This window comes from Tauraco erythrolophus, chromosome 2 (assembly GCF_009769465.1).
Source record: "Tauraco erythrolophus isolate bTauEry1 chromosome 2, bTauEry1.pri, whole genome shotgun sequence".
In the NCBI taxonomy this organism is placed as follows: domain Eukaryota; kingdom Metazoa; phylum Chordata; class Aves; order Musophagiformes; family Musophagidae; genus Tauraco; species Tauraco erythrolophus.
Window position 1 is genome coordinate 25,927,607 of NC_141466.1, and position 15,818 is coordinate 25,943,424.

Genomic DNA, 15,818 nt, shown 5'->3' on the forward strand with positions numbered 1-15,818 from the left:
AGAAATATGTGATCTCATCGAATAGTATTTTGGTTTTGTCACATCTTTTGCCTCTTAAGTACCCCAGTTCAGCATGTGAAGGCCATAATTGGGTGACCGTGTGCCCTAGTAACCTGCAGAAGTTTGCTGTGCTTGTAGAGAGGAAAGAGAGAGGAAGACAATGTAACAACTCTCTCCATCTTTCTCCTGTGTATTTATCTTCTCTAAGTCTTCAGTTCTAGAGAGTTTTGTTGTTGCTGCAGTGAAATAGTAAACAAGGATACTAACTTCATCCTGAGCTAGCTCTATCAGTGTTTTGTTCCCCCCCCCCCCCCCACCCCGTTCATATAGTGTTTAATATGTTTTACTCCAGGTGCGTATATATCAGTACTGAAGTAAAGAAAGTACTTCGTGTATGCAAAGGTGATTCCAGAACATCTTAAAATGTGTAACTGTTTGAAAGTTTGAAAACATGTTGGTTTTAGTCATTCAAAGAACTTAGTTGTAGAGAAAACTTAATTTAAATCTTTTTTGGAGACTGGATAAATTGATTTGTAGTATAGTAGACTACCAGAGAGATTGTTTAAGCTCTTTTCTGTTCCACATGATTATACATACTAAGATTATAATTTAAGAAGTATTTGTGTAGTCCTGTTACTCCGATGAACTTCTGCCTTCATGTACTTTGTTGTGCCTTTCAGCTTCCCTGTTTGCGTACCAGTGTCCTTTTTTATCCATTTTTTAACATGTTTGGTTTCATGAATGCATTTATATGGTCTATCAATACCAAGCATGTTTTGGTTTTTTTTCTTCTGCTTTGATTTAAGGAAACTGAAAATATGAGTGGAATGTTTATCAGAAAACTGCAAAAGGCTATTTCTAGTCTGCTTTTGTGACAGCAAAAATCCCGATTTCCTACTTTCTTGCTCCAGCTGGAAGGTTTGGGTATCAGAACAACACAAGTATTATACTTTGTAGTAGGACAATTTTTATCGCATCAGATACAGGAACAGTACTCTGCATGCTGTCTTCAAGACTGACAAGTGTCAGATTTTTTCTGGGAAGTGTTCGAACCTTGTAATGATGAAGTAAGGCAACTGCTGACTCCTTCTGGTTTTGACTGATAGATTAGATGAAAAATTGTATTTTTTCATACGTTCATGTTGATTGTGAACGTGTAATTGTCCTAAGTCTTCATACACATCCTATTCCTTATTTGAGCTGTTTCAGGCTTTTTCATGCTACCTTCCATAATTCACAAAATACACAGGCTGAATGGTCTTCTGTGCTAATCTTAACATAGGCAGCAGTTCCTCCAGCCTTTGTTTTGCCTTCGTTGTCTTTCTGAAAGACTTCCATAGTCTATTCTTTCACAGACTGTGGTGTTCCTCAAAATGGCATTAGGAATGGCTGGCTGCAGCGTGAGCTCTAAAAACATTTTAAGAGTCTAGATTGCTCCTGCCAACAAAAGAGAAAAATGCTCAACTCCTAGGGTACAGGCTTCCTTAGAAAGAAGTGTGAAATCTTGGATGAACTAGGTGAGAGAATTTTCCTTCCCTGCTCATGGACGGTGTTAACCAGCCCGTAGTAGCTGTAAAGTACTATCATCTGTTCTCTAGAATTACCTTAAAATTGAGGAAGGATTTTTCTAGGAAACATTTCATGTCCTTGTCTGTCTTTCTCTGTCTTTCTCTATTATCTTTGACTAACTTGAGCTACTTGTAGAGTGGAAGGAGTAAGGCCGTAGTCTTAGTTGGCTTTGCAGGAATGCTTGGAACCTGAAGACTTGAAGAAGTTCAGAGCCTTTGAGAAATGTGAGGAATACCTGCCACAGCGTACCTGTTCTGCGGTTTGAGATGGGTTTGAGACTCACCAAGATGTGCCAGGTACCAAGAACCTAACTTTTCTCCTCCAGAGAGGAGAGTCAGGAGAAATCTTGTGTGCTGCAATCCAAAAGATATTTCTAAAGAAAATTAGAAATTTTTTCTGGGCAAAAAGACCAGGAAGCCCGCGTGGATGAGCAAGGAGCTCCTGGACCAACTGAAAATGAAGAGGTTAGCCTATAGAAGGTGGAAGCGGAGACAGATAGCCTGGGAGGAATACAGAGAAGCTGTACGAGTGACCAGGGATCAGGTGAGGAAGGCTAAAGCCCTGAAGGAATTGAATTTGGCAAGGGATATAAAAAGCAATAAGAAAAGCTTCTATAGGTATGTAGGGGACAAAAGGAAGTCCAAGGAGAATGTAGGCCCCCTCCGGAAGGATACTGGTGCTCTGGTTACCCGGGACATAGAGAAGGCTGAGTTACTCAATGACTTTTTTGCCTCAGTTTTCACTGATAAAGCCTCTTGTCTTACCACCCAAGCTGTGGAAAGAACTAGCAGGGACTGTGAGGATGAACCACCGCCCACTGTACTTGAAGAGCAGGTTTGAGAACATCTGAGGAACTTGAAGGTGCACAAGTCTATGGGACCTGATGAGATCCGTCTGCGGGTCCTGAAGGAACTGGCGGATGAAGTTGCCAAGCCACTGGCCATTGTATTTGAGAAGTCGTGGTGGTCTGGCGAGGTCCCCGATGACTGGAAGAGAGGGAACATAACCCCCATTTTTAAAAAGGGGAACAAGGAGGACCCGGGCAATTACAGGCCGGTCAGCCTCACCTCTGTGCCTGGCAAGGTCATGGAGCAGATTCTCCTGGGAACCATGCTAAGGCACATGGAGAGCAAGGAGGTGGTGGGTGACAGCCAACATGGCTTCACCAAAGGCAGATCGTGCCTGACCAACTTGGTGGCCTTTTATGATGGGGTGACAGCATCGGTGGACAAGGGTCAACCGATGGATATCATCTACCTGGACTTGTGCAAAGCTTTTGACACTGTCCCGCACGACATTCTTCTCTCTAAACTAGAGAGGCATGGGTTTGATGGATGGACCACTCGGTGGATAAGGAATTGGCTCAATGGCCGCACTCAGAGAGTAGTGGTCAACGGCTCGATGTCCAAGTGGAGACCGGTCACGAGTGGTGTCCCTCAGGGGTCCGTGTTGGGCCCGGCCCTCTTCAACATCTTTGTCGGTGACGTGGACAGTGGCATGGAGTGCACCCTCAGCAAGTTTGCTGATGACACCAAGCTGTGTGGTGCTGTCGACATGCTGGAAGGGAGGGATGCCATCCAGAGGGACCTCGACAGGCTGGAGAGGTGGGCCCGTACCAACCTCATGAAGTTCAACCAGGCCAAATGCAAGGTCCTACATCTGGGTTGTGGCAATCCCAGGCACAAATACAGACTGGGTGGTGAATGGATCGAGAGCAGCCCTGAGGAGAAGGACTTGGGAGTACTGGTGGACGAGAAGCTCAATATGAGCCGGCAATGTGCTCTTGCGGCCCAGAAGGCCAACCGCATCCTGGGCTGCATCAAGAGGAGCGTGGCCAGCAGGTCGAGGGAGGTGATTCTCCCCCTCTACTCTGCCCTCGTGAGACCTCACCTGGAGTACTGTGTCCAGTTCTGGAGCCCCCAACATAAGAAGGACTTGGACCAGTTGGAGAGGGTCCAGAGGAGGGCCACGAAGATGATAAGAGGGCTGGAGCACCTTTCCTATGAGGACAGGCTGAAAGAGTTTGGGCTGTTCAGCCTGGAGAAGAGGAGGCTCCGGGGTGACCTTATAGCGGTCTTCCAGTACCTCAAGGGGGCCTACAGGAAAGATGGGGAGAGGCTGTTCAGGAGGGCCTGTTGTGATAGGACAAGGGGTAATGGTTTTAAAATAGAGGGAGGTAGATTCAGGTTGGATATTAGGAAAAAGTTTTTTACCATGAGAGTTGTAGAACACCGGAACAGGTTGCCCAGAGGGGTGGTGGATGCTCCATCCCTGGAGACGTTCAAGGCCCGGTTGGATGAGGCCCTGAGCAACCTGATCTAGTTGGAGATATCCCTGTTCCTTGCAGGGGGGTTGGACTAGATGACCTTTGAAGGTCCCTTCCAGCCCTAACCATTCTACGATTCTATGATTCTAATACAAATTTTGAAATAAAAAGATACAAATGACATGTTTGCCATTCCTTGAAGCCAATTTTTCCCAAAGCTGCCTACGAGATTTATGAGCTGTTCATGTCTACTTGGAAGTGAATTTCACTGCTAAATGTGGATTTGGCACCTATGTTCCAGGAAAATGGGTCTTGAATGTAAGATCTGCATCCCTTAAATAATACTTGGAAGAGTCCAAGCAATAAGCAGGAGCATTTTTAAGTTTTAGACACTTTTTCCCCTCAACAGTAAGCTTCTTGCATCCTTTCAGAACAAATATTTGTAGGCTTTCAGATAATCAGCAAGATTTTGTACCTTTCTTCGGAAAAAGAAACTCATGAGGGTCTTAAAAGCTGTCTTAACAGCTTTTAACCATATGGCACAAGATTCTTTTCAGTTAATGGCCAATATACTGCCAGTTCCTATAGCAGATTAGACTAAGCAGTGGCACATGGAGAAGATCTCTCCAGCTTTAGTTCTCCTGGAGTCTCTATTATTTGATTGTGCAGTCTGTCAGTAAGATCCTTTTCTGTTCTTTGAATCAAGAAGGGACTTAAAACCTTTACAGCCTTTTGTTGCTGAGAAGAGCAGAGCCTTTAGCCTGGTGGTGTAAATAAAGCCCACTCTGCCAAAGCATGTTATGTGAGTAGAATAAAGAAAAGAGAGACTTAAATGGTTGTGTTTTATGAAACAGATGCAAGATCCGCTTTTCATGTGTTCACGTGCTCTGTTAAATGTGTATGCATTTGCTGGTGCAAGCTGTAGAATCATGGAACTAGGGACTGTGTTTTCTTAAACTATGCTGAGGAATGTCAAAAGCCCTAGAATATTGTCTTCTCCTTCCTGCCTTCCCTCTTTGCCTTTTTGCACGCGTAGCCTTTGTCCTTTATCTGAGCATGGCTTAGTATCGATTCTAATTAATTAGAGTCTAATTCTAATTAGAGCTCTAGCTGCAGAATGAAAAAATTGCAGGTCATTCATTCGCGTGTTTCTGAATGAGAGATTTGCGTAGGCCAATGTTTTCCATATTGGAGGGACTCACCTTGAAGAACTGAAAGAGGAAATTTGCAGAAAGTGCAGATATTCTAGGTTTGACCAGCATTCAAGCATTACTTTCTGACCAAATCAAGTTCTGTGTTATTGTACTCTAGCTACAGAAAGTATTGTATTGTGTACAAATGGATATCGTTTACTGTTACTTAGCAGAAAAACTTAAAGAAGATGGAGAAACTTTTGAGTAAGTCAGTACTATTAGGAGCTACACCATTGGTTAGGTTTTACTCCATGCATTGCAGAGTGTGATGGAGATCCTGTCTGAGATTATAAGCGAACTTTGTTGCAGCGGGTGAGATGTCTGGGTTTTTTTAAGATTATTTTTTTAAATTAATAATTTAAAATATATGCATGTATGTAAGATAGCAATCAGGGACTATGATGATGGTAAAACACACACAGATCAGGTATGAATCAGGATCTTTTTTGTGCTCAAATAGCACACAATGAATTTGTATACTGCTATTTGTTGAATTGTTGTGGAGAATTATGGTTTGGACACCCCCAGTTTTTGGACTGGTTTACAGGTTGTCATTGTAGTGGATGTTGATCTCAACACATCTCTAAAGCTGGCATGTGCCATGTGTGCCCTGGAAATGGGAGAGAAAGTACTTTTGTACTTTCCGTCCATCATAGCCTAAAAAGGCGATCAGTGTTGTATAAGTTGTATTTTGTTTTCCTCTTTATACTCCTTTGTATTGTTTTTCCAATAATCTGTGGTTTTACTGATCAATTTATAAGAAAGTGTGAAACAATAATGGTTGCCATAATCTTTCATAAACACAGAGTAAAAACAGTTGTTTGCGAGAAGCTGTGTCATGAAATTCGTTTTCAAAGCAGATACTCAATTCCGCAGCATTCTTGGAATCACCATGAACATGGCGTAGCACAATACAGCACATCATGTCACATACTCATTATGGCATCAAATTGTACTTTATGCTAGGATACACATACATAAAAAGCGGATTTCTGACAGACACCAGGTTCCAGACTAACGGTGATTAATGGTTATTAGCCTTTAGGTTTGGAACCTATTAACTTTGTTAATCAAAAGCTAGAAAAAAGAGTACTTTATATCTTAATGTCATGGTAGTGCCATTTCATTATGTTTTTTCATTCTAGATATTATGAAGTAGCATAATTTCAATAAAAAAATGAAGGACTATTTTTTCTGAGTTGAGACATTAATGTGGTAAGAGATTTCATCTCAGGTGGGGAAAGGTTGAAACATCCTGTATATTGTGAAACACTAATTGAAGTCATCAGCTTGTGTAAAGGGACATTGGTGAGGCATTTATAGTTTCATTCACCATTATCTTCACTGCTCAGAAGTTAACAAAATAACTTTTTTTCCCATTGAAGAAAATCTGTGTTGCTTTGTTTTTATCAGACATTATTATGCCACATTAATTGTAGACATGAGTTTAGCTACATGCAGCCTTTGTCACTGAGCTCTCTGCTCTAGAAAATTTACCAAATAAACATGGGGAAAATCTGAAGGAAAAGATGTTCATAGAATAGATATTTAGGTGCCTTACGGAATGTGGAATAGCTGAAAGATTGCAAAATAATTTGAAGCCATCTTCCAGAATATTGAAATTTAAAATGAATTGATGGTCTTAGAAAAATAGATATATGTTTAGATGTCTGCTATTAGAATGCCAAACAAAACTGCGTTAAGTAACTTTTAAGCTGAAGTATGGGTCTGAGCCAAGCAAAAATCAAGGTACTAGCTTGGGATTGTATCTGTGTTAGCTCCTAGTTGTTTTGCTCTTTCTCAGATAACGAAAATGCCGACAACCTAAATGTCAGTTGGGAGCAAACTTTGTGGATTATAATATATTAACTGCGGTTATTATATATGCATATATGTATTTATGTGTATATATATTGCTGTCACACTGAAGTGCCTATGTGGATCCTCTGCATCAAGCTGAGGTGGGAGTTCCAGGAACCTGCAGAGGCAAAAAGCCTGGGCTGTTTTTAGGGAGGAAGGAGGAGCGAGGAGAAGGGAAGAGGGAAGGCTTGAAATCAAGCTTGAGAAAAACTGGAGTATCTGCAAACACTGTGTTTTGGCATTGGAGTTGAAGTTAAATTTTTTTTGAAGAGTCGTAGATGGTGTTTGAAATCCAAATACTAAATCTGGAGCTGAGTAGGAAGTAACATTTTTCGTTTAGCAGGAAGTTGGATTGTTTTCTTATTTCTTCTCTTCCAAAAATGAAGGGGGGAGGAGGGGAGGCGAAAGCTAGCTGCATAATAAACTGGTGCATTGGAAGTACAATCTGTTTGGATCTCACTAAAAGCTTCATTTTCATTTTATGTAAACCATTTTACTCTGATTTTTTGCGTTTTTTTCTTATGAATCCTTATAAGACATTAAAATGAAATATTATGGTATTTTGAAAGGGCCACAGGACTCTTCAGTTTAAGCTGTTTTGCTGTTTGGGTTGTGGTTTTTTTTTTTAAATTTATACAGATTGATTTTGGTGCTTGAAAGTGCTTAATCAATTTTAGTTACATAACTTGAGTGCAGGTACTTATAGCTGTTAAAGACCCCTATGGTAAAGTAAACATTAATTTTTAGATTTCATGTTTCAAGTTCATTTTCTCTCAGTTATTAAACTAAAGGAGATTTTTTTGTTGTTGAATGTTTTTGTCATTTCCTAAAGTGAGTCTGTCTGTGGTGATCTTCCTTTACAAAGGAAGACTGAGATGATTCAATCTGGTAAAGGTAAAAAGGAGCCTTTCCAATTTGACTCTGGCATAGACCAAAAATGCTCTCAAAATATTACAGCAAGAAAGAGATTACTTCTTAAAAGAAGATCTGAATATGTTGAATTTTTAACCTAGTTGCATAGTCAGGCATGGATGGGAGAGGATATAAGGTGGAAGACAAAACACTGATTTAAAAAGCAGGAAGCAGACAAATAAATCTGAAATTAGTTCAAGGTGTGGGGAAACCTGGGACGTGGTATAGTTTTTCCATGTACTCTGCAAATATGCTACCATGTTAAAAAACAAATCCAGAGAAGAAAGAGGATGCCAGTTCAGTGTTCTGATCAACAGCAGTGCAGACATTGTGAAGGGAAATATGTAAACATAGTGTTTACATACATATCACTGTTTAAATTAGCATGGGTAAAGAAACTTCTAATTTGAAAGCTTCCTGTCGCTTTCATATGCTGATCTACTTTTTCCTTTCCTGTTTAATGTGTTGTCAAATGGAGAAAGCAGCGCAGTCCTATTTAAAACTTAATCAATGATTTATTCGAGAAGTTACTTTTAAGTAGAAGGATTTACTTTTCTTTGAAGCTAGAACATCTTTTCTTATTCCTTTGCAGTTTTCTCTTAACGTTTCAAGTGCTATATGACCATCTGTGACTTTTTTCTGTTTTTAATATAGCTCATCCAGTTGATTTTGAGTCACCTTACAGTACCAGACCTGTGTAGACTAGCGCAAACTTGTAAGCTACTATATCAACATTGCTGTGATCCTCTACAGTACATTCATCTCAGTTTACAACCTTACTGGGCAAGGATTAATGACACATCTCTGGAATACCTACAGTCTCGCTGCACTCTCATCCAGTGGCTGAATTTGTCTTGGACTGGAAACAGGGGAGCCATCTCTGTTTCTGGATTTAGCAGGTCAGTGCTAAACGTACAGAAGTATTTTGACAAGCTCTATTTGCAGAGCTGCTGCACGGTAGTTTCACTAAGTGTTTGAAACCTTATTAAAAGACGAGAAATGTCTTTCATTTGCTGTAAAGGGTGGGATTGTTACGATGTAGAAAAAAGCAACAGCTAAACCAGTAAGAGATACTAGATGTAGCAGCAGAAGTCCATTTCAGTATGTAGAGTCTGCGTGTGCCAAACTGCCTGTGACCGTAAGGCTTCTTCCAGGGGGAGTGGTGTTTTGCTTTCTCCTGGGCTTCTAAAAGACTCCACTAGAACCAAGCTGTAAAAAGTCCGTCTCATGAAGAAAAGGTTTACAGTTGTTCTTTGTGCAGATGAGTCATCAGGAGGACTGTATTAGAATGGCTGCAGTAATAAACTGATTACAGTGCATGCTTACAAGGTATGGGCCCTAAGTAATCACTGGAGAGCAATGTAAATGCAAATATTTTCATAAAAATGATTTAAAACATTATCCCTGTTGGGAAACAGGGGCTTTGCATGTTCATCTTCCACTGAGCTGAAAATATGACTGTGCTGTAGGTCATTAAAATAGCAAATTCACAGGGATTCTTCTGTGTGTAACAGCCGCGTTCCCTGCTTTTTTAACATATCATTTCTTGCTTCTTTGCTCGTTTGCATTAGTTAAACAGCATCTATCAATGCATTTCATTTAAGCAAAAATTGCTGCTTCAACTAAGAGGTAATCAGCAATGGCAGTTGAAAGCAGAACTTGACTGATAAGAAACAGAAATGTTTAATATATCTGAAAGAAATTGTCTTAACTCTCATTTGTTTTCTGAATAAAAAGGTTAAATCAAGTATTCAAACATTTTCTTTCCTTTGCTGCCTGGATGCCTTCACTGAGGAAGTAAGATAATTTGAATAAATGCTTTGTCAAGATGAGAATGTTGCTTCCCATTTTCCTGACCTTCCAGTATAATCCAAGAGCCCTATGCTTTATTGTGTTTATTGGTAGTAAAAGGAGATGGACATCAGCTAGTTTTTGAGTAGGACACAAACATTTCTTCTAAATTTGGATTTCATATTAGATACATTATGCAGAGGATAAATATGCAACCTGTAATTGGGAATCCAACTCTGAAATCATGAAGTGCTTACTTTCTGACGCTTAGCTTTTAAGTCTGTCTTTGAGAACTTAAAAGTATGTGCATCTTCATGGAATTTTTTTTTTTCATTTTCATTATTGGATTTTTTTGACCATGTGGTACATTGCAGTTCTGGCATTTCTGACTTCCAGTTAGTTGAAAATGACTTTATTGCTAATGCCTGGGTGGTTTTTGGTTTTGATTTTTTTGTTTGTTTTTTTTACTTCAGTGCTGAACTAATAGTAGCACTTATATGTAGTCAATGTTTCTAAAATAATAAATATTCATTGTTTGACTGTTAATAATGTGTGAATAAACATGGTCAATTTCTGTTCGTTATAACGGGTGATGTTTATTTGTCACAAGGAGGAAGAGTGTTCTTCGACATTGATACAATTGTGAAGTTACCTCTATTGTAGGAAAAAGTATTTCTTGGAAGAGATACATGCAGTCTGGGAATGGAAGATGCAGTTCAGTCATAAATTTTTGAAACAAAGTTGTAAGCTAAGTAATTTTCAGGTGTGACTTCTCAGAATTTTCACTTCCCAATCAAAAATTCTCCAGTGTAGCCAGATCTGGTTTTGAAAGTTTTCTTTTTCCAAATATGGAAACAATTTTGCAACTTTGTTCTGTAGAAGCGTCTTTTCTAGTAGAATTTCCAAACAGAAATTATCCTTGACATTCATCATCAGCGTGTTTGTCAAATTTGATAGCCCTTCAGGAAAGGAAAATTGGCTTCTCTTTTGCTATGGAAGTATCTATTAATACAGAAGATTAGATGTGTTAGAACAACACTTGCTTTTCAAAAGCATTAGTGTAACTTTCTTTGAAAAAGTAGCTTCATGGTAAGAAATACTGTTCCTCAAAGGAGAAATCTATCAAGTAACGTTTTAATTCTGTTGCCCTGGCTATCATTAAGGTACCACCACCATGTGGATATTGCAGCATCCAGGGCACGTCATGAAGTCCCACAATTTTTCCTTTTGAACTTCTAGATGTTCCTCACTTAGACTGATTTTTGGGAGATATTATGCAAAACAGTTTTGAAATAATGGAGGTACTTTGACTTTCTTAGAAAATTTAAGTGTGGAATAGAATTCCTTTCTAGTTTATTCTTCAGAATATTGAATATTGCAGAGGAGGTTGTCTGCTGGCTGGGGAGAGTACATTGTTGCTTTTATCAGTTACTTGCTGATGTTAGTGTTAATGAATTGTCCTTTGAAGAAATTAAATACTTATGTATTTCTCTCTGTCTCTATATGTAAGCGTAGAAGACATTACTACTACATTTATCAGTGTAAAATCTTCTCTTACAGCCTGCTGCATTAATGTTTATGAATCAGTTTCTTGGTTTCTCTTTATCTTTCTCTCCTTGACTCCCTTTCTGGTCTTGGTATTTTCTATTTCTTTCTGCAAAGGAAATTTTTTAATAAGGCAATGAGATGTGCCTTATCTAATAAAAGCTGCGTCTTTAATTTTGAATTTAATTGGTGAAAAAGTCTTCTTGTAACTTGAGATTGAATTGAAATGAGTCTAAACTGCTTGTTCCAATACTTCAAGTTTATAAATTTTGTGATAAGTGGCTGCATAAGCAACCGTGAATGGGTGTCAAGCCAGCTACTTGGAGATGTAGAGAATTCTGCCTAAAAGTTGTAACAATTTGTAGGACTCTGTTATGTTGTTTTTAAAAGGCTGACCTGTATCTGTCAATTCAAGGAGAAAAAAATGTTGTTTTCTAAATGAAATTTGTAAATAAATTCACAAACACTACAAGTTGCTGCAGTATAGAAACAACGAAATGCTAAACCCAAAATACATTATCCTCATAGATAACAGCATTTGCCTTTTGCAGGGCCTGCTTTTTATTTTGTTTTCTTTATTTTTGCACTTTTCTCAGCATTTGAGGTTATAGTTGGCACTGTTGAATTCAAAACTGGTAGAGTTAGCTTCATTCTTAAAACTATACGGTTTAGGTTATGATTTCTGCAAGTCAGGGCATGTTTAAATGCTACTCTTCCTCGAATTTCATTTTGGCAAATATCTTTCAAAAACGTGGTTTTTTGTTATCTGTGGTTTCTTATGACAGTCTTAGAAGTAGTAGCGTGTGTAAACTTGTGTGTTGCTTTAAAAGGTTCATATAGACATGACTGTAAGAAATAATTGAAAATATATGTTTTTCTTGCAAAAGTGTATTAAAGTAGAAATTTTTTTTAAAGAGTAATTTTAAGAAATGTGACTGTAGCAAATACTGTATTATCATGAGAAGATAGAATGCTTCAGGCATGTGAACATCCTGAGGCAAAGCTGAAGGTATTTTAACTTATTGATAATATCTTCTCCTTAGGGCTAAAAATGACGATCATAAATTTTTCATTTCAGCGTATAATATAAATAAAATAAACTTTGTCGTTTAGATTGAACTAAAAGTGTATGGAAAAGCGAAAGACAAATGAAATTAGTACCTGAGCAGTCTCAAGTGTCTGGAATGCAAAGTGACAGGGAATAAGCAAAGATTTCACAGCAAGAGTTACATAAGCAGCACTGGATTTCTCTTGGTGTTAGAGGTACGGTGAATTTCTTCATGCCAGGGGAATATTGGTGTGGGAGGATAAGACCTATATAGGAAAAGTGAGGCAAGTTGACTGGAGGTACGCTGAATGTCTAGATGCTGAATAAATGCTCTGAGGTTTGAACAGCTCAAGGACAATGACAGTTTAAAAACCGAGTTCTGCATGCAGATTTCTTTGTAGCATTGATAATGTCGTTAGCTTACTTAAACTCTTTTGCTTTAAATATCTGAGGTATTAAGATTTTTATTTACCTCTGACATTTTATACTATGAATATTAGTTAATAGTGTTTTACTTTAGGGTTAGTGATGCAGTATTTACATGTCAAGTACGTCCAGGAATATTTGTTTAAAAATTTGGTTAGAATTCGAAGACTTTAGCTGCTATTTAATAAAGGTTTAACTTGGTGAGGTTTTGCCGCAAAACAAATTAGCAGGAAGGTCAGAGAAATTAAGGAAACGTGCATCAAATAGTCACAGAAAATAGGAGTAATGTGTGACTTGACAGGCATTCTCAATTTAAAAATCATATCTGTCTCTTTTTTACTATTATTTTTTTTTTAGTGAAACTTAGGGTTGCTGTAACTGAGATTAAGTAATAATGTTTGGTTTGGGTGTTTTTATTGAAATAGTTTAATCTACATTGGGAAAAGCATAAGATCACGTACTTAATATTCTCCTTACTTGCATGCTATGTTTTAAGGTTTACTGGCAAAAAAAAAAGTTCGATACATGCTAGGGTGAAAAATAACATTGGAACGATTAGAATAGCTTAGAGGAAGGGAAGATGACTTCATTTTAAAAACAAGATTGTCTTGCTCAGTCTCACTGTCATGCGTGCATTCTTGCATGTGCCGAGACAATTGATGTGCGTCCAATGCAATTTGTCCAGCGTGTAGTCTCACCGTTCTGTGCCACCTCTGTCCTTCATCTCCTAATCTGCGTGTCCTGAGAAACTGCACATACATATGTTCAAGGATCTTGATGACCTGCTAATCTGATTTCCCCCCAACACACACCACTACCAGCCCCTGTATTGCCATTTGTTCTTTCTCAGGCTTCCACACCTGTGCGTACCCGTTTGTTCTCCAGTCATACCAATCTTAACACTTGTGTTACAATTATCTGTACTAGATGCTGCTGCTGTTTAGTAACACAGCAGTTCTGAAAGGTAAAACGTCATTGTGAGCATAAAAAAATCTGGACATGACTTGAAGAAATATGTTTACATTATTTCCACAAGTCAAATCTCATTGTTTTAAATTACAGAAGTAAATTTTTCAAAGTTCATTTAGGTCCTCGGATCTCTGCTGTAAGGCTGGTGTAGCATGTTATGATCTAGAGTCAGTTAGGTACTTGGAATTTTTTTATATTAATTGCACTGTCAGTGCAGAGACTGTGATCCCAGAAGTTGGTGTCTGCTGATGAATGAAAGTATCAGAAGCTGCCATGCAAATATGCAGTCACCACAACTTTGGAAGCTACCTGGAGTAGCAAACAACTCACTGACTGAAAGGAGGAGGGATGTGCTAGTCCTTCAGTGTTTGAGAGGAGAAAGTGGAAAGCTTAATTAAATTTAAACTTGCGTAGAACATTACGAGTTGACTTTATTCAAATATGTAACCCTTCTGTGCAAAGTAAGTAGACTCTGTCCTTAGTTATGAGAACTGGAGGGAAAAGAAGAGATTTTAGAACAGTAGAAAATAGAATCTTAGAATCGTTTAGCTTGGAAAAGACCCTTAAGATCATCAAGTCCAACCATTAACCTAACACTACCAAGTCCACCACTAAACCATGTCCCTAAGTGCCACACCTACATGTCTTTTAAATACCTCCAGGGATGGTGACTCAACCACTGCCCTGGGCAACCTGTTCCAATGCTTGATAACCCTTTTGGTGAAGAAATTTTTGCTCATATCCAGTCTAAACCTCCCCTGGTGCAACTTGAAGCCTTTTCCTCTTGTCCTATCACTTGTTACTTGGGAGAAGAGACTGACAACACCCACCTCACTACAACCTCCTTTCAGGTAGTTGTAGAGAGCAGTAAGGTCCCTCCCTCAGCCTTGTTTTCTCCAGACTAAACAACTGTAGTTCCCTCAGCTGTTCATAAGACTTGCTCTCTAAACCCTTCACTGGCTTTTTTGCTCTTCTTTGGATACACTCTAACAGAAGCTGCCAGGGATACAAGAATGGTACCTTTGGTATGGCCTTGGATTAAATGCAAGACTAACTGCAGGGCAGGTTGAGATTATGAAGTCCTCTGCCAAGTCTGCGCGAGTAATAGTATTGATAGAACTACAGTAAGAAAGACAAGACCTCAAGATCTTAAAAGTGGAATGAAGAAGAATAAAATCCAAGTGTGTTGATGATTTTTTGACATTATTCTTGTCTGGTGGCAAGCTGTAGGAAGCAGGAGACCTGAGTAGCCAGAGGGAGTGTGTTGTTGGTTTGAAGCAAACTGCCATGGTTTTCAGGAAGTGGTGTTTCTAGGAAGGAGATGCAAAGGAGGGCTCGGCAAATGGGTCAGTGTTATGTCTGTCAAGTAATGGAGGTAACATCCCTGATTTGGATGCTAGCATAAGGTAACACTGGAAGGGAAAGTGCTAAAGAAAAAAAATAATCTATCTAACCTTATGTTGTTCATAAATGGAAGTTGCTGTCCCCTGCCCCCCATCCCCCGAATTGTGCACCAAATTTGGTGGTTTATATGTCAATGACTACACAATGAATACCAAAGATTTTAATTGAAAACAGATTTGATAATATCAGCATGATTGAAAACCGTTGGGATAATTGTATTAAAGGACTATAAAGTAACTTTGAACCATGGGAAATGGGGTATTGAGTAAGTGGGGATCATTATGCTAACAGTGAAGTGTAGGTTTTGGATCCAGTGCAGTTCCATTAGAAACCATTGGAGTAAATGTGATGTGTTCAGTACCCTCATAAGCATATGTCTAAAGGTATTTTGAGGATTTTGTCTGAAAGGTCTTATGCAGCCAGTTCTGACATGAAGGGTGTTGTCTCTTGTGCTTTGATATTTTAATTTTGGATCTTCTTTGATGTTTGGCTCATGGGATATGCTTATGATACAGACATGAATTACAAGATTGGAAGTTGTTAATAGACTAATGACCCCATGATCATGATGGGTTTAACATCAGCATGAGCAAATGGTGTCCTGACTGCTAACAGATGCATTTGATGTTTCACAAGGATTTCACTAGGACTAACTCGCTTCCCAAAAGCTGAAGGGGGTGAAAATGAGCAGCAGTTCTTGAGAGCAGGCAGAAAGTGCTGGAAAGTGAGATTTTTTTTTGTGTCATTTAAAAAAAAAACCAACCACCACGCCCCAAAAAAAATCCTAAACAAAAAAACCCCACAAACAAAAAACCTCTGAAATATAGTCTAGAAT

At 38.8% G+C, this 15,818-nt stretch overlaps 1 protein-coding gene across 3 annotated transcripts in view; it reads left to right on the forward strand.

Moving 5' to 3' along the window:
* Positions 1–15,818, forward strand: part of FBXL4 (F-box and leucine rich repeat protein 4) — a 65,173-nt gene that overhangs the window by 18,483 nt on the left and 30,872 nt on the right. For all 3 annotated transcript variants that reach the window (XM_086631279.1, XM_086631281.1, XM_086631280.1), the window contains exon 5: positions 8,455–8,699. In XM_086631279.1, the coding sequence (XP_086487405.1) occupies positions 8,455–8,699 (245 nt within the window). The remainder of the gene's footprint in view (positions 1–8,454; positions 8,700–15,818) is intronic.